Source organism: Calliphora vicina, chromosome 5 (genome assembly GCF_958450345.1).
Source record: "Calliphora vicina chromosome 5, idCalVici1.1, whole genome shotgun sequence".
NCBI lineage: Eukaryota > Metazoa > Arthropoda > Insecta > Diptera > Calliphoridae > Calliphora > Calliphora vicina.
This window is the reverse complement of record NC_088784.1, coordinates 23,405,531-23,425,224: the sequence shown is the minus strand read 5'-3', so window position 1 is coordinate 23,425,224 and position 19,694 is coordinate 23,405,531. Positions and strand designations below refer to the sequence as shown.

Genomic DNA, 19,694 nt, shown 5'->3' with positions numbered 1-19,694 from the left:
TCTATAGGCTCCACATTTCCTTCGGGGCTGGGAAAATACTTTAGGGATAAATAGGGAACACATTAGGGTTTCCAAAACTGCTTTCCGTTTTCTGATCCCAGCTTTGGGATTTTAGAACATGTGGCCCAAATTGAAATTTGAAATTTTGATAAAAAATAGGTCAATTTCCAAAGGGCGTAGGGCCGACATGTTCGAAAAATATGACATGTTTTTTATACCAAAATGTTCTCCGCAAAGAAACTTTATAGAAAAACATAAAATTGTTATATGTTCTTAAAGAAAGTTGTTTTTTAATAAAAAAAGAGTTATGTCACCTTTTTGTCTAAAAAAACAGCAAAAATATACTATTTTTTGAATTTTTAAATTGAAAATCTGTTATTTTTGGATTCGTAATTGATATTGCTCTGAAATCTTTTGCATGTTGTTGGTAATTTAGTTGTCTAACTAACAAAAAAAAAAGCTGACCAAGTTATGGCAAAATTTTAAAATTTCAATTTTGAAATGAATATAACTAGGAAATTATAAGAGATAAATAGCACAGGCAAGCATGTTTTTTCAAGATCTAGCCGAACGCTTTCCAAAAATATAAAATTCTTTGAAATCGGATGGGAAACAAAAAAATGGCACGTGTTTAAAAATTTTACATGTCGAAGGTACCCTACTTTGAGCCCCCATAGCGCCGCCCCTGGATTATTTGTGGGGCCCATTTTAATAACTTAAACTCGAATACTCCTTGGCTACACCCAACACAAATTTTATCCCGATCGGACCAGCCGTTTAGAAATGCCAGATTTATTTCCAAAAAACTTCGATTCTGCCCCACTGTGCAATGCTAGGCCACATGTTGGAAAATCTGTTAAAAACTATTGAGAATGAAGTGGTTGAGAAGTTTTGTCTCACCCGCCCAATAGTCCAGACCTTACCCCGTCTGACTACTATTTGTTTCGATCGATGCAGAACGCTCTCTCTGGGATACGTTTGGAACAGAGTATCCGAAATTGTATTGATTTGTTCTTGGCTACAAAAGATAAGCAGTTCTTTAGGCTCGGATTGAATATGTCGCCGGAAAGATGGGAAAAGGTCACAGCTAAGAATGGCCAATACTTTGAATAAATTTTTATTCAATGATGATTAATGATTATTTCCTAAGTTTTAAGTAGAAAGGAGGAACATTCAAACACAGAGAAAACACTCCTCCTTTCGGCATAAAACTTTAGAAAGAATCTCATAAGATCATCTCTCAGACCAGATATTCTATCTAAAGCTTCACAGAGAAAACAGATTCGTAATGGTAACCGAATTTGTTGCCAATCGAATTATTCTGCCTTGGTGACCAAATTTTACAGTTGTGGCTATAAAATTTTAGAACTGGTAACAAATTAACTGATTTTCAATTGCTAAAACTGAAAAATTCTATGTGCATCCGAATCATTCGATTGGCAAAAAATTCGGTTACCATTACGAATCTGTTTTCTCTGTGAAGCCTTAGATAGAATATCTGGTCTGAGAGATGATCTTATGAGATTCTTTCTAAAGTTTTATGCCGAAAGGAGGAGTGGCTGATTGTTATGAAATCGTTTGCCTTGGTATAAAATGCTTTCCTGTCTTGGGAAATGAAGACAATTGTGTAAGCTATCAATTTTGACAGGTACCGGCAAAACTTTCAAGGTCGACATTAAGGTATTAAGGTTATTCTGTAAGAGAACTGGAATGATGCGAGAACCTTGAAATTTAAAAGATGTAAGCTTTAGTTTATTTTTTACAACATCAACTGTCTGCGGTACATTAATCTTAATATTAATTCGGATTACAGAAAAAGTAACCCATTTAAAACAAAATTGTATTTCAAATTCAACAGTTTTCCCTGTGTTCTTAATTATCTAGCCAAACACTGTGTATTACAGAATGTATTTGATAGAAATAAGAATGTGAAAATCTAACATTTTGAAACATTTCATTTCATTTCACTTTTCATTTGTTTTGTTTGATACTCAAAGCGAATGTATTATTGCTTAATCTTTTAAAAATAATTTGTTTGTTATTTGTTGTTGTTCAATATGTTTAAACATATTAGTTTAAGAAACAGAAATTAATGAATATTCTTTTGTATAGATGTAGATACAAAAAAATCATTTTAAAGATATTAATTTTTTTAACTTATTCTATATCATGTTTATTTTTTTGGTTTTCAGAAGACTCATGCTGTGTGTAGAGTTTTATTGTTGTTGTTGCTGTTGTTGTAGTTGTTGTTGTATTTAGCCAAGACAAGAAATGCGTGTGTCTTTGATTTTTGTGTTTTTTTTTTCAAATAACTTTAGAAACGCGCGTTTTCATTACGTATTTTGTAATTTAATACTTTTTCTCGATATAAGTAGATATTTTTTTTTGTTTTTCTTTTTTTTCAGTTTTATTTTGCTTAAGTATCTCTGGTATCAAATGACCTTATGAAACAAAATAATAAATGAAAAAAAATCAACTGGAATTTAAATAATTTTTAGAAGTTTTTTTTTTAAATGAATTAAATAATAAACATTTCTTTTCAATTTAAATTTCAATTCATTTGTAGCAAATTTATTATTTTTCTTATTTTTTATTGTTTTATTAAATAAATTTTCTTTTACACACATTCAACTCTTTTAAATTTAATTTTTCTTTTTAAAAATTCTTTTTATATTTCTCTTTCTTTATTTTTATTTTTTTTTTTAAATGAACCAACAAATTTTTGTTTTCATTTGAATTTAAAAATAGATTTCTTTCGTTTCATTTCATTTCTTTTTTCAACTTCTTGGGGTTATTTTGTATATTATTTATATCTTTAAACATTTTTATAAATTTGTTTATTTTAATTTCTCTTTTGTTTAATAAATTTTCCAAAACAAAAAAACACTCAACACACACATAATACAATTCATCACAAGTTTTGAATTTTGCAAAAAAATCTTTTTAGTTTTTTAAAAAAATAATTCACCTTTTTTTTCGTATTTAACTATGAAAAAGCGTTGCTATTAATTTCTTTTATTTATTATTATAATTTTCTACGAACAATTCAATTCGATTCGATTCGTTAGTGGTCTTTACACAACCAAGTCTCGCAAACGAATGTTTTTAGCATTCGCTTGCACACACAAAATGAAAATATAAATAACAAAAAAAAAACACTCTTCGATAAATCTCATTTACACTGCAACAACAAAACCAGCAACTACAAATAGTGGACAATAACAAAACGAATAATTCACCACATTTAATACACACACAAATACATACATGCATGTAAACAGGAGCGAGTTTGGTGAGTATATCGATAGATAACTGTAAGTTGCATAGTAGAAAAATAGAAGGTAGTTTCATTCTCTCTTTATTTTTTAAAATTCTACGTCTGACATGCTTAAGGATTTTGACGTTTTCGTTAAAATAGTAATGCCATATCAATTTCAAAATTTTCCCTTTGGGAATACATAATTTTCATTAATTTGAAAATTATTAAAAAAATAGAAAAAATATTAACCCAACAACAACAACAGTTTATGGATATATGTAAAGCTTGCGAAGAAGATTTGCCAAAACAGCCAATGGTGTGCTCCGAGCATTTAGTTAAAAGTAATATTTCAGTTTAAACAAAGCGTGTGAGAATGGATATGAATGCTGTCCTAATGAACACAAGGTAACTTCAAAATACTATTTATTATGTAAACATATTTTGGGATATATATCACTGATTATTACCGATCATAATCCATTAACTATGCACACTGGAGTAGAATCGAAATTATTTGAAAATAAATCTCGTATTTCTAAACGGCGTACCCAAGGAATATTCGAGTTTAAGATTTGAAAATGAACCCCACAAATACTTCAATGGCGGCGCTATGGGACCCAAAGTAGGGCACCTTCGACATGTAAATTTGTTAAACGCGTGCCATTTTTTGTTTTCCATCCGATTTCAAAGACTTTTTATATTTTCTGAGAGTGCTCGGCTAGATCTTGAAAATACATTCTTCCGTGTGCTACTTTTCTCTTATAATTAAACCTCCATTTAAAAGATATAAAATATTTACATAGTAATAAAAAAAATGAAGAAAATGCATACATATAAAAATAGTCAACGTGTTTTAATAAGTAATCGAACGTTAGGAATTGAATCAATAACTCCCAACACAACATAATACATTTTTATTTAAATAATAAATTAAATTACACATTTTTTGTAAAAAATTCTCGAAAATCTTAATCATTTTTTGGAATGTGGCAACGCTTTTTATAATGCTCACAAAAAAAGGAAACTTCAAAAAACCTTATTTTAAAAAAAAAATGTTGATTGAAACTACCTTCTATATTTTTATCATGGTAAGTTGTTTATTATTATTTAAATTTGATATTGTTGGTATTTATTAACGAGAGGTTTGTTTTGCTATTGCTCTCTTCTGGTCTAGTTATGATAAATATCATTGTTTACTGTTTATCACAGGCAATAACTGTTTATACCAGACAATAAGAATATTTATAATTCACCACACTACTCATAGACACAAGCAGAATCCTTCCGGATAAATAATTGTTAAAATTAGCAGTCCTAATGACAGACATGATTTATGCGGAAATGGGTCTACTCAACATACGATTGGGAAAACATTGGCGTGGAAATTGATATGGATATTGGTCTACTAAAAGATCCAGGATTACACTTTAAATCAGCGAAATGCAAACTCACACCACTACAGTTTTTAGATATTGTAGTTGTATGAGTTGAGAATTATTCTCTGGCAAAAACAAAAACAACTAGCTGAAATAATGAAATAAACAAACATAAAAGCGTAACACAACCTGCTTCTATCAATGCAAAGTAAATTAATAAAGTAGACTCAGTAGAACAGCTGACTATTTTTTTTACTTTGGTCTGAACTGTCAATTCACTTGTGGTTGTTGTGGCGAAAAATACAACAAGCCCAAAAGCAAAAACAACAACAGGCAACTTTGACAGCTCAGACCTTAAACCAAAACCAAATTGCTTGTGGTTTTTGTAAATGTTGTATTTGTTGTAGTACTGTCGCTACTTTATTAATTTACTTTGTATCAATGCTCATGCGAGACTGACTGTTTTTATACAATGTGTGTGCTTGCGTACATGTGAAAATAAAAACAAGAGAGCTCATTTGAGAGCTCATTGCATTTCGCTGCTTTAAATAGTATATGTACAAATAATCGATATGGAAATAGTTCTACTAAAACATCGAGGATTATATCGAAAATTGGTCTAATAAAATATCCAGGATTACAATGGAAATAGTTCTACTAAAACATCGAGGATTATATCGAAAATTGGTCTAATAAAATATCCAGGATTACAATGGAAATAGGTCTACTAAAGATACAGGTTTATAGTGGAAATATATCTACTAAAATATCCACGTTTAAACTTGAAATTGGTCTACTAAAAGATCCACGTTTAAAGTTGAAATTGGTCTACTGCAGGACCTGAAAGGAAAATGGTCTACTAAAAGATCCACGAGTAAAGTTGAAATTAGTACACTAAGATATCCGCGACTGGTGGATACCGTGGAAATTGGTTTAGATCGTTGAGGAAATTGTTCTACTAAAAGATCCACGATTGTCGAGGAAATTGATCTACTAAAATATCCACGATTGTCGAGGAAATTGTTCTACTAAAAGATCACCGATTGTTGTGTAAATTGCACTACTAAAAGTTGAGGAAATTGCTCTACTAAAATATCCATGATTGTCGAGGAAATTGCTCTACTAAAATATCCACGATTGTCGAGGAAATTGCTCTACTAAAATATCCACAATTATTGTGGAAATTACTCTACTAAATTATCCACGATTGTTGAGGAAATTGCTCTACTAAAAGATCACCGATTGTTGTGTAAATTGCACTACTAAAAGTTGAGGAAATTGCTCTACTAAAATATCCACGATTGTCGAGGAAATTGCTCTACTAATATATCCCCGATTGTCGAGGAAATTGCTCTAAATGTCGAGGAAATTGCTCTACTAAAATATCCACGATTGTCGAGGAAATTGCTCTACTACTAAAATATCCACGATTGTCGAGGAAATTGCTCTACTAAAATATCCACGATTGTCGAGGAAATTGCTCTACTAAAATATCCACGATTGTAGAGAAAATTGCTCTACTAAAATATCCACAATTATTGTGGAAATTACTCTACTAAATTATCCACGATTGTTGAGAAAATTGCTCTACTAAAAGATACACTATTGTTGAAGAAATTACTCTACTAAAAATCCACGATTGTTGAGGAAATTGCTCTACTAAAAGATCCACGACTATTGAGGAAATTGCTCTACTAAATTATCCACGATTGCCAAGGAAATTGGTCTACTAAGAGATCCACGATTGTTGTGGAAATTGCTCTACTAAAAGATCCACTATTGTTGAAGAAATTGCGCTACTAAAAATCCACAATTATCCACGAGCGTTGAGGAAATTGCTCTACTGAAAGATCCAGAATTATCCACGAGTGTTGAGGAAATTGCTCTACTAAAAGATCACCGATTGTCAAGGAAATTAGATTACTAAAAATTCACGATTGTCAAGGAAATTGGTCTACTAAGAGATCCACGACTGTTGAGGAAATTGCTCTACTAAAAGATCGACGATTGTTGAAGAAATTGTTCTACTAAAAATCCACGATTATCGAGGAAATTCCTCTACTAATAGATTCACGATTGTTGAGGAAATTGCTTTACTAAAATATCCTAATTGTTTGGGAAATTGCTCTACCAAAAGATACACGATTGTTGAGGAACTTTCTCTACCAAAAGCATGATTGCTGAGAAAATTGGTCTACTATAAGATCAAACGATTGTGGATGAAATTGATTTACTAAAAGATCCACAATTGCCAAGGAAATTGCTCTACCAAAAGATCCACTAGTGTTGAGGAAATCTCTCTACTAAAAGATCCACGATTGTCAAGGAAATTGATCTACTAGAAGATCCGCGATTGTGGAGGAAATTGGTCTACTAAAAGATCAACAATTATTGGGGAAATTGCTCGACCTAAGATCCACGATTGACAAAAAACTTCAAACTTAGATCACTGATATTGCTTGTAATAGGATTGTCGAGGATATACAAACTAAATCCAAAATGAAAGAAATATTTTCATGCATATTATGTAAAATTACAAATAATATTTCGATCCTATCAACTAGACCATAACCTTATACGTATCATCAAACAAATTGATATTCATCTCTTTATTCGAGCAATTTATTTCAAGAAAAACATTTACAATGTTGTACACGAAAATGAAAAATTATAAAGATTAAATCATTTTACACAAGAAATCATAAATGTAAAATTTAAATTTAAAACAATTAATAAATTACAAGTATTTTAAATGTATTTAGTACACGAAAACCAAAAAGCTCAAATATACATTTTGTAGATTTGGCGCAAATACAAATATAGAAAACGTTATATTTACACAGTCTACAGAGCATAATTGACCAAAAGATCAAATTGCAATTGTTAATAAACTATGAATAAACTTTATAAAATTGTTGAAAAAAAGTGAATTAAAAACAATTGATGTGAGTGATGTACAATTTGAATATTTTTGGTCGTAATTTGATTGTTGGGGAAATTGCTGTACTTAAAGATCCACGATTGTTGAGGAAATTGCTCTACTTAAAGATCCACGATTGTTGAATAAATTGCTCTACTTAAAGATCCACGATTGGTGGGAAATTGCTCTACTAAAATATCCACGATTATGAGGATATTTCTACACTAAAAGATCCACGATTGGTGGGAAATTGCTCTACTAAAATATCCACGATTATGAGGATATTTCTACACTAAAAGATCCACGATTGTTGGGGAAATTGCTCTACTTAAAGATCCTCGATTATGAGGAAATTGTTGAGAAAATTGCTCTACTAAAAGATCCACGTTTGTTGAGGAAATTGCTCTACTTAAAGATCCACGATTATGAGGATATTTCTCCACTAAAATTTTCACGATTGTTGGGGAAATTGCTCTACTTAAAGATCTTCGATTATGAGGAAATTGCTCTACTTAAAGATCCACGATTATGAGGATATTTCTCCACTAAAATTTCCACGATTGTTGGGGAAATTGCTCTACCTAAAGATCCTCGATTATGAGGAAATTGTTGAGGAAATTGCTCTACTAAAAGATCAACGATTGTTGAGGAAATTGCTCTACTTAAAGATCCACGATTGTTGAGGAAATTGCTCTACAAAAGATCCACGATAGTTGACAGAAGATCCACGATTGGTGGGATCCTCGATTATGAGGAAATTGTTGAGGAAATTGCTCTACTAAAAGATCCACGATTGTTGAGGAAATTGCTCTACTTAAAGATCCACGATTGTTGAGGAAATTGCTCTATAAGATCCACGATTGTTGAGGAAATTGCTCTACTTAAAGATCCACGATTATGAGGATATTTCTCCACTAAAATTTCCACGATTGTTGTGGAAATTGCTCTACTTTAAGATCTTCGATTATGAGGAAATTGTTGAGGAAATTGCTCTACTTAAAGATCCACGATTATGAGGATATTTCTCCACTAAAATTTTCACGATTGTTGGGGAAATTGCTCTACTTAAAGATCTTCGATTATGAGGAAATTGCTCTACTTAAAGATCCACGATTATGAGGATATTTCTCCACTAAAATTTCCACGATTGTTGGGGAAATTGCTCTACCTAAAGATCCTCGATTATGAGGAAATTGTTGAGGAAATTGCTCTACTAAAAGATCCACGATTGTTGAGGAAATTGCTCTACTTAAAGATCCACGATTGTTGAGGAAATTGCTCTACAAAAGATCCACGATAGTTGACGGAAGATCCACGATTGGTGGGATCCTCGATTATGAGGAAATTGTTGAGGAAATTGCTCTACTAAAAGATCCACGATTGTTGAGGAAATTGCTCTACTTAAAGATCCACGATTGTTGAGGAAATTGCTCTATAAGATCCACGATTGTTGAGGAAATTGCTCTACTTAAAGATCCACGATTATGAGGATATTTCTCCACTAAAATTTCCACGATTGTTGTGGAAATTGCTCTACTTTAAGATCTTCGATTATGGGGAAATTGTTGAGGAAATTGCTCTACTTAAAGATCCACGATTATGAGGATATTTCTCCACTAAAATTTCCATGATTGTTGGGGAAATTGCTCTACTTAAAGATCCTCGATTATGAGGAAATTGTTGAGGAAATTGCTCTACTAAAAGATCAACGATTGTTGGGGAAATTTATCTACTAAAATATCCACGATTGGTGGGAAATTGCTCTACTAAAAGATCCACGATTGTTGAGGAAATTGCTCTACTTAAAGATCCACGATTGTTGAGGAAATTGCTCTACAAAAGATCCACGATAGTTGAGGGAAGATCCAGGATTGGTGGGAAATTGCTCTACAAGATCCACGATTGTTGAGGAAATTGCTCTACTTAAAGATCCACGATTGTTGAGGAAATTGCTCTACAAAAGATCCACGATAGTTGAGGGAAGATCCAGGATTGGTGGGAAATTGCTCTACTGAAAGACCCACGATTGTTGGGGAAACTGCTCTACTAAAAAATCCACGATTGTTGGGGAAATTGCTCTACTAAAGGATCCACGATTATGGGGAAATTGCTCTACTGAAAGATCCACGATTGTTGGGGAAACTGCTCTACTAAAAAATCCACGATTGTTGGGGAAATTGCTCTACTAAAGGATCCACGATTATGGGGAAATTGCTCGACTAAAAGATCCACGATTGTTGAGGAAATTTCTCTACTAAAATATCCACGATTATGAGGAAATTGCTCGACTGAAAGATCCACGATTGTTGGGGAAATTGCTCTACTAAAAGATCCTTGATTATTGGGGAAACTGCTCGACTAAATGATTTACGATTTTTATGGAAATTTCTCTACTAAAAGATCCACGATTATGGGGAAATAGCTCTATTAAAAGATCCACGATTGTTGGGGAAATTGCTCTATTAAAAGATCCAACATTGTTGGGATCCACGATTTCAAGAAAATTGGTTTGCCATAATCTTAAATAAGAAAATTACGATCTATTTTATTCGATATCGAATGCGGTAATACAGCCCCAGATGTAGCAACAAAATCTGATTGAGTCAATGGCTTTTATAGATCTAAATAGAAAATACAATTATTTCGGTTACTCAATATCCACAAACAACACTAAAAATGTGTGTTCTAAAATAATTATTGAAAATCAAAATTTTGTTTTAACAAATTAACACTTTATGTGTTTGCGAGTGTAAATATGTCACTCTGTCCGTCCAATTGATATTGTTGTTTCAATTAGACGAAAACAACGGCTAATTATCATACAAGATTTAAAATAATAATATTAAAAAGAAAATAATATTGAAATAAAAATTTATATCTAAGTATGCTGGCACTTGATGATAATGACTATTTTATTATGAGTTCTAAGTATGTTTATATAGAGGGGAAGTGGAAGGTAGTGCTGCATCCATGTAATAAATGTATCTGACTGAGTGTCTCTTGTATGTGAATTTAAGAAGGTGATTTAAAATGTATGAAGAATGCTGTGATTGATGTGCGCCACATGCGTTCATGCAAATAGTTTTTTGCTGATTTTGTTTTTCTTTTAAAACAATTTATTTGCTTTGTGTTTCTTTTCACCATTAAATAGTTTTGTTTTATTTTTTTATAATTTTTAAGGTATATTCTTTAAAAAAATAACAAAATCAAATCATACACTTTGTAAGTACAAATTGTTATAATGTTGGGTTTGAAATAAGAGGTTTCTGTATAAAATGTTTCAATTTGTGGCGTAAATTAATTGGGTTTTTTGTTTTGATCATTATACCTGTGTATTATGAATCATTTAATGTTTAATTGTTTCAGTTTAATCGTTTAACTGGTGATTTTTTAAAATGTTAAAACAATTGTGGAACAAAACAATACTTTTCTCAATTAATGCAACCATTTTCTTTATGAACGACAGCAGGTGACAGATGAAAGAAAACTGGGGCCGCTAGGGCAGCCTGCATACGTGATCAAATGAGCAATCGTATCGAAAATTAATTTCGATATCGAAATTATAATGAAATGTACTAAATTTATTGCTTGATATTGAATGAAATAATCTCAAATAAGAAAAATACGATAAATTTTACTGGATATCGAATATGTGGTGATTTGACCTCAAAACTCGGGATATGTATTTAAATTAATCTACGTCCCTACGTACCAAATTACCAGAACTGTAAAAGAATGGGTAATTTTTTAATGAATCTTTGATTCGGCTGTTTTTAAACATATTGTTACGAAATTCTACTTAAATTCAAATATAACGATTTTAAGGGCTGATTTAAAAGTAGCATAATGCTTTCAAATAACAGTGCTGTAATAGCAAACTGTAACATATCTGTGGGCATTATTAAATAAAAGCTTTCAGTTGACCATTGATCGTAAGTTGGCAACGCTGTTTGAATTCGAATATTCAGTTAAAGAACATCGTAGAAAGTACACCACAGATGGCGTATGTATTAGTAAGATCTAGAATATTCAAACTTTGACAGTTAAAGAGCAATCTAGAATGCAGATGGCAGTATTATAAATAGTGGCAGAGTTTGCAGTCGTGAGTGAGTTTATCAGAGACGCTTTTCGAATAAACATCAACTGAGTGCCTTAAAGTGTGTTGTGTTTTTCAAGTAAATTCGTGTACATTTTAAATTGTGTCTGTATTTCTGAGAATTTATAAACGTGTATAAAAAAACATTGAGTGGCTATTTAATTCTGTGGTTGTTGTACATTTTGAATAAATAAAGAGTTGTTACAATTTTTAAACTACTAAACGGCTTTTATTTGCAATCAAAAGTATCCGGTTTATTTAAAGGAAATAAACAAACGTTTTGAAAAGGTTAAAACGTAACAATATGTACATCAATTAAATCCGCTATAGTCCCGGTTCGATGGTAACTTAAAATCGAAAAAATCGAACCACAAATGGTTGAGATATAAACAAAAAAGCAAGATTACCTCGATTTTTATAATGGGTCAAAATCGGGAAAAATATTTTTTAACCCGAATTTTTTTTTTCATCAAAAAATTTTGTTTTGCAAGAATTCTTTTCCAAAAAAAATTTAAAAATTTGTAAAAAACTTTTTAAAAAAATTACAAAAACAATTTCAAAAAAAATTAAAAAGAATTTTGAAAAAAAAACAAGTAAGAGAGCTATATTCATATTCGGCTGTGACGAATCTTATAAAACCTTCACCAAATTATACTTCAAAATACAAATTTTAAATATTTTTAGGTAACAAAATTTATATTTTTTCCAAGTTGTTTTTTTCATTTTTTGGAAATAAAAAGTTTTGTTGAATTTTTATTTTAAATTTTAAAAAATTTTTATTTTAAATTTAAAATTTTTTTTTTAAATTTTAAAAAATTCTTATTTTTAAATTTTTAAAAAAAAAATTTGGTTTTTTTTTGGTAAAAAATATTTTTTCCGATTTTGACACATTGTAGGTCCAACTTACTATGTATGGTCTTATATACGTCGTTGCAAAGGTCTTTGAAATATCTATCATTAGATATCCATATTGTCTATATTATTTTTTTTCCAAGTTCTAAGTTTTTCATTTTTTTGAAAAAAAAATTGTTGTAAAATTTTTTTTTTTTTTAATTTAAAATTTTTTTTTTTAAATTTAAAAAAAAAATTTTCTAAATTTTAAAAACGTTTTATTTTTAAATTTTAAAAAAAAGTTTTGTTTTTTTAATTTTTTTTTTTTTGGTGAAAAAAAAGGTTATAAAATGTTTTTTCCGATTTTCACCCATTGTTGGTCCAACTTACTATGGTCTTATATACGTCGTTGCAATGGTCTTTGAAATATCTATCATTAGATATCCATATTGTCCATATTAATGACTTAGTAATCCAGATATAGGTCAAAAATCGAGGTTGTCCTGGTTTTTCCTCATATCTCAGCCATTTGAGGACCGATTTTGCTGATTTTAAATACAAAACTTCTCGATAGCATGTCTGACAAAATTATTGAAGATTCAGATCCCGAAGATATCTGAGGTCTTCAGAAAATTGATTTCAACAGACAGACATACAGACGGACATGGCTTAATCGACTCCGCTATCTATAAGTATCCAGAATATATATACTTTATAGGGTCGGAAAATTATATTGTGGAAATTACAAACGGAATGACAAACTTATATATACCCTTCTCACAGCCGAATAGCTCTCTTACTTGTTTATACCTATATTTGATCTATATCTGCATAACTCAGTCATTAATATAGATAATATATCTAATGATAGTTATTTCACATACCTTTCAAACGACGTACATATGTATATATATAATACCGGACTTAAAATGGGTCAAAATCGGGAAAATATTTTTTTAAGCCGAATTTTTTTTTCACAAAAATCATATCATCTATCGTTATCTTAAACTAGTTGATCGCCCCGGCTTCGCCCGGTAGCATTTACTAATGTTAGTTCTTCAAGTTTCTTCAACCCACGCTCACCAGCCTGTTCTAATTTATTTGCAAATAAAATATCTAAATTTGTACTGCATACTTTAGGGAGCTTTTTTATTACAGTTGACTGGACTCACAAAAAAAAAAGAATTTCCGAGTTTTGAATTTTTTTCTTTACAAACCATCTCCTGAAAATTTCGAATCGAATAAAAAAATCAGCCAAATCGCTCCAGCCGTTCTCACGTGATGACATTACATACATGGACCATTTAATTTTTCACCAAAACAATTTTTGGTGAACAATTTTTCGCAAAATTCAAACTAGATTGAATTTTGTAAAACCGTTTCGGTGAATTATATGTTTTATAACATAGGGTAAAACTAAGAGTAAACTATATTAAAAATATGGTTTATAATTCCAAAACATCGAATATTTTAGGAGTATCACTAGAATTCAAATACGTAATTGAAAGCTCCAACGACCTTTCATATGATATCAATATTTTCCTAACTCGCTTTTTTAAGAAATTCAGTTTATTAGCGATTCCGATAGATTTCACACCTCTTTACAAAAATTGAATGCAATACTCTGCAGTTCATTGAACTAGTTAGGGCGAATTAGTCGAATTAGTTACCCACTGAAAACTACTACCAGTGAATTTTCAATTCACGCGCAATGTTAATGATTAGTGAATATAATGATTGGCACAGTATTAAATTCAATAGTACTAGTTCTTCTGGATCATCAGTGAGAACGAAAACACGAACGGCCACATTTAGCGGTCATCGAAGTGTTATATTTTAGAGGATTTTATTCTTCTTGAATTTATTTTCAAAATCATAAGACGAATAACTGACTATTGTTTATTACTGAATATGCTGGAGAAATGTAGTGCAAATGATAAAGAACCATCTAACTACCACTTTAGCAGTCACAACGAACGAGTTTTTTTGTTCAATAGTAATATAGCTAGTTTAAGGTTTCCAATTGGAACTTTTTAAAACGTTGGGTAGTATCAGAAATAACGGTGTTACAAGTAATTGTCTAAAATAAGTTTCATACTGACAGTATTATATTTTTAACTTCTGTAAATTTCCAATTATTTGAGTTAGGGCCTTTCTACATGAAACCAACGATATGTTTCCTTTGACAGATATATGAAAAAATCATAAAAACCTTTAAAAAATTAACTTTTTATCCTTTAAATAAATATTTAAAACTATTTTTGGTATTCCCAAAGTAACTTTTGATGATAAACTTGCTGTTTTGATAAATCAAGTTATTTTAAATCGATAAAACCGCTGTTTAAAAGATAAATTCACTTTTTAATGTTTGTGCTTTGTTTAAGCTATGATATTTTTAGAATAAAGCTTCACATTCCCTCTATAGCTTTATTTGTAAAATATATTTAAATTTCCTAAAGGCTTAAGCAACCTGTGAAATGATTTATCCCCAACAATAAATTCATTTCAATAGCCTTACGGACATCTCCTCTATCTATAACGATCGAGAATATATGTATATAATTTATGGGATTGCAAATGAAAAATTTGGAAATTACAAACAGAATGACTGCTAAAGGGTATAAATGTGGGATTCGTCAGACAATGCAAGAACAAAAACTCGTACAATGTAACTTGCGTAACTTTATGAAATTTATATTATGATTAAACTCACTTTGAATATTTTCTGCTTCCATAAATAATGAAATCGCTGTGATAATCGACATCTTCAAGGCGTTCCCGCCACAATTGGAACTACGCTCCGGAGCCAACCGATTCTCACTCGACCAAAGATTGCCAACTCAGCGACAGCTGTATCAACCGGAAGTATTTTCTCCAGGAAAGAACTTTCGACAGCAGTACCGTTACAACAACAACAATTTAAAGTTTTGAACACAGAGGCTATGAAATACGAATTATTACACATTACACTTGTTAATTAACATTTTTTTGCTTAAAATAATATAATTTTTCGTACACTACTTGTTTTTCAATGTTTTAATAATTTTCCCTCCGAAATACTAACTTTTTTTCATTCAATCATTATTGTGAATTATTTTTTGTGAAATATATATAGAAGTGATTGGCAACGCTTTATCATATAATTGACATTTGCATCACAACAGCTGTTTGAACAGCTGACTTTAGAAAAAAATGTAAACACTGAGTAACAACTGCAGCATAAAATTGAAAAATCTTATTTTTAACTAAAAAAAAAGTAAATTATTAAATAAAAACATGACAAAAATAGCTAAAACTACACTAAATTTGAAACAGGTAAGTTTTTTTTTCAACCCTATTTAATAATTCAAATCAAACTATTATAATTTGCTTGTCCAGTTCTTCTTGCGCCAAGAGGTATTAAAATTGTATCGTGATATATTTCGTACCATACGTTTAGTACCCGATGCCAATAGTCAACAGGAGTTACGTGCCTGGGCTCGTCAGGATTTTCGCGTTAATAAAGAGCAAACAGATGAGGTGGCCATTAAAATGCTTGTACAATATGGCAGACGTAGTTTGAATGAATTGAGACAAAGTCTGCATTTAAGCGGTGTATGTAATGAGGATAAGAAATAATACAACATGATGGATGGAAAGAAGGAAGTACAAGTGCAGAATTGGTTTAATAATTGTTTTGGTTTTATATTTTATTTCGATATAATTTGTTTTGTATTTTTTTAAGGCTACATAAAACAAGCAGTTTATTATAAAATTAGCCGGGGGATTTTACATAGTTGGAGAAGAAATTATAAACTAAAATACAACCTTTTGAAATGTGTGTGTAATGTTAACGGATAAAATAAGTTTTCTGTTTTAAATATTTAAATTTAATTGCGAATAGCAGTTATTTAGGTAAAGTTTTTAAATTGTGTTATTTTAAATTAACATTTATTGAAATTAATTTACAAATTTTATCCGTGTTTTTTTTTTAAATTAAAATCAATCGGTAACTCAATTATTGTTAGTGCTATTTGCGTTTATATATAATTTTCTTTTATATTCTGTAAATACCGCTTATATCTGATATAGTGTATACCTTTATATGTGTACCAGCACCTATATTGCTGAATTGGCAGTTCTTATTCGGTAAGTTGAGGACTCCGTTCCTTTCCAGTATAACGCAATTAATATTTGTTCTCAATAAAATTGTTTTAATATAGCAAAAATTACATGAAACACTTGTGTGATTTAAGCGAAAACATTTTTTGTTTGTGCAATCCTACAAAACCTATGAATTGATTTAAACATTTTTAAGGATAAATTACGGCATTTAGATATCTACAGTTACAACTTCTGTTGTCTTGAACATCACCCATTTAATGCAAGTCAAAATTTATAATTTTCTTTTAAATTTAACTTCAATGTTATTCTGTAAAAATGTTTTATATCTCTCAAACTCAGAAAATAATGAAATATTCCGAAAATATGAAATTATGCGAGTGTTCATTTGGAGTTTAGGAAGGGTTTAATGTGTATATCAAATAAATGCCTTTAAAATGAAGCATTTTTTTAATATTTTGTTTATTAAATTTACAACTTAATTCTATGTAACTGCCCAAGTCATTAAAAATTCGTATACATTCTGAAAACGCAAAAATAAAAATACCCATGTTTACCGGATTTTTTGATCTGCTCACAAACAGTGACATAAAGTTTTTGTCTTCTTTCCGGTAGTCAGGTATTTTTTTATGTTTGCTTCACTTGTAGAATATATAGGATTTTTCCAGGTCTTTAGCTAAAAGATAATTTTGTCGCTATTTATTATACATAAAACCTTGTTATAATATTCGTTTATTTTGGTGTTTATAAATTTTGATTAAATTTACAATATGTGTAGACTTATAACTAAAATTATTCGCTGCTTGTTTATTTGTTTGTCTGTCATGCATGCATTATTTAACAATATGAAACTATTTATCCAATTTTTCTTTTTTGTCATTTTTCAAAATCTACAAAAATATCTATGTAAGTGTAATTGTTAACTTTCATTGCAGATTCATTTTAATGCCTAACCTCCCCACATACGGGTTAGAGTTATGCCTCTTTACTGTGTTTATAAATATATTTTATATTATACTATTTGCGTTTGAATAACAAAACCACTACACAAGCTTACGATTATATATTTAACTATGGTACATAAACAATTATGTATTTAGCTACAAACTACAGATTTTGTATGTATGTGCTTACTTAGTTTTTTTTAGTTATGTGCTAAACAATTTCTATTACTTTAAAATAAATACCTTAAAAGACTCAGCCATAGCACCTTGAGTACAGCCAAACCGAAAAGTAAAGAGCCAATGCCAGTGACTATTAGAGAAATAACATCGCGTTTGGGTTTTTCCGTTATACGGTTGACTAGAAAACTATTGACAATGGTATTGGTTATGTGATAGCCATCGAAACCAAAACAGGGTATGGCATTTATGAATGCCAAACCCAGACTAAAAACTATATTATATTTCAGGAACAATTGATATGAATCACACCATTTGGGACTGATGTACGAATGTTTGGGAACAAAAGGCGAAATTCGTACACTGTGTGTTACATCCAAAGGATGACCCATATAAATAACATTTTTCAAAGGCGGCGCAGACGGTTTTTCCACAGCCTGCTGTTGTAAAACTGAATAATCACGTTTAAATATCATAATGGTGGTGCTGTTGCGCAGCAAAGGTCTTAGACAAAATCCCCGCTCACAAGTGCCTGCATGGGAGCAATAGCCATAAGAATCCTCCATGGTACGCCTGACATCCAGGCAAACATGTTGTGGTATCTCCACCGGTGCATCATTGCTAAAATCATCTATATACTCGAAACAGCAGAGCTTGGCATTTTTATCGTCACAGCACTGTAAAGTGCCATCCGAGCTGTGATGTGATATCTCTATGCTCTCATCATTTAAACGTATAAAATCGGAGGAAACACAAAAGGCGGGTTTAGACCTTAGAGCCTTTAGCAGACACAAAAACCAGGTGTCCTCGTTGTAAACATCACAGTCATTGATTTGTGTTACAATATTGCCCTCCATTAAACCACGCTCAGCTTTGCCCCTTAAAGGTGATTGTTGCGTTACCTGGGTGACAATAACATTTTTATTCAGACTATACAAAGGAGCAGCCACAAAGCCCAACGTAGACAGCAATAAATAACAAAAGGCGGCAAATACAACATTGTGCCAAATACCAGCACATAGAATACGCAGTTTTCTCAGCCATTTAAGAGCATTTAAATGTTCCGAGGATATTTCGGTATAGGCTATGGGCAAGCAAAAATAAAGCTAAAAAAAGAAAAATATTTAATTAGTATACCTAACAATATAGCATAAAACTTACATGAAAGCCAAAACCAGTCACCGGTATATCCTCCAGCACCGCCGCTATAGCATGGCCCAGCTCATGGACCACGGTTGATATCAGTAAAGTGGCTACATAGTAACCAATTTCCTCCAGGGGTAAATTAACACCCGGCAATAAAATTTCCAAACTTATAGTTTGAGTTTTCGAAGAATTTTCTAAAATTTTAGAGCCGCCACCTGTAAAATCCTGCTGCTGCCCAGCTCCACTGCCACTGCCACCACCAAAAATCGTTATAAATAATAAAATAATGCCAACTGGCACTAAAGATAAAGCTATTAAGACACCCACTGTAAAGGATTTGCTTAACCAACTACGACAACAGGAACCACCACTATTACCCAGTCTTAACACTAAACGATTAAATGCCGTCGTATGCCATTTTAGCCTTAAAAATTGTATAGTTACACCTGTATTCTTCAAAAAGGCATCATAAGGATAGTGCATACAACTCTGTAAGACAAAAACCAAACATTAGAAACACATTTCATTCCTTGCCAAAGATATCCACTACCTTGAAAAAACGATCAAAGAAAAACAATACACCATATATGGCAATCAATACGCCAAAGAATATCAAAGGATCCATTGTTTTCCCCAACACTTGATTTTTTTTTTTACTAAACTTGCATGTATTTACGATTTTCTTACAAATAAAACATTATTTGTTGTAATCACTATATCAGAGTAACAAATTTCACATAATTTTCCTAAAATTTATTTATTTTTCTAGTAAAAAAAATGCAATGTTGTGCTTGCAGTCGGAATTGTTTAAAATGTCAAAATATTTCATTTTCCCAAGTGCAAT

General features: G+C 31.0%; 3 protein-coding genes across 4 annotated transcripts in view; 1 reads left to right on the top strand and 2 right to left on the bottom strand.

Moving 5' to 3' along the window:
• The window catches only part of Sobp (Sine oculis-binding protein), an 83,843-nt gene extending 80,753 nt beyond the window's left edge, over positions 1 to 3,090 (bottom strand). Inside the window, exon 1 of the mRNA XM_065511717.1 lies at positions 2,969 to 3,090. The gene's annotated coding sequence lies outside the window, so the exon portion shown is untranslated. The remainder of the gene's footprint in view (positions 1 to 2,968) is intronic.
• The window catches only part of S2P (membrane-bound transcription factor site-2 protease), a 32,363-nt gene extending 12,706 nt beyond the window's left edge, over positions 1 to 19,657 (bottom strand). Inside the window, exons 1-3 of one of the 2 annotated variants that reach the window (XM_065511719.1) lie at positions 19,401 to 19,657; positions 18,866 to 19,339; positions 17,771 to 18,810 (exon numbers count right to left, since the gene is read on the bottom strand). In XM_065511719.1, the coding sequence (XP_065367791.1) occupies positions 17,771 to 18,810; positions 18,866 to 19,339; positions 19,401 to 19,475 (1,589 nt within the window). In that variant the 5' untranslated portion in view covers positions 19,476 to 19,657. Of the gene's footprint in view, positions 1 to 16,141; positions 18,811 to 18,865; positions 19,340 to 19,400 lie in introns of those variants that run through there. The other variant, XM_065511718.1, reaches the window with a different exon arrangement.
• LOC135960433 (LYR motif-containing protein 2) lies at positions 15,659 to 16,302 on the top strand. The gene is made up of 2 exons (XM_065511723.1): positions 15,659 to 15,797; positions 15,861 to 16,302. The coding sequence occupies exons 1-2, from the start codon at positions 15,759 to 15,761 to the stop codon at positions 16,098 to 16,100; spliced, it is 279 nt and encodes a 92-aa protein (XP_065367795.1). The 5' UTR covers positions 15,659 to 15,758; the 3' UTR covers positions 16,101 to 16,302.
• Positions 19,658 to 19,694: the final 37 nt, after the last annotated feature.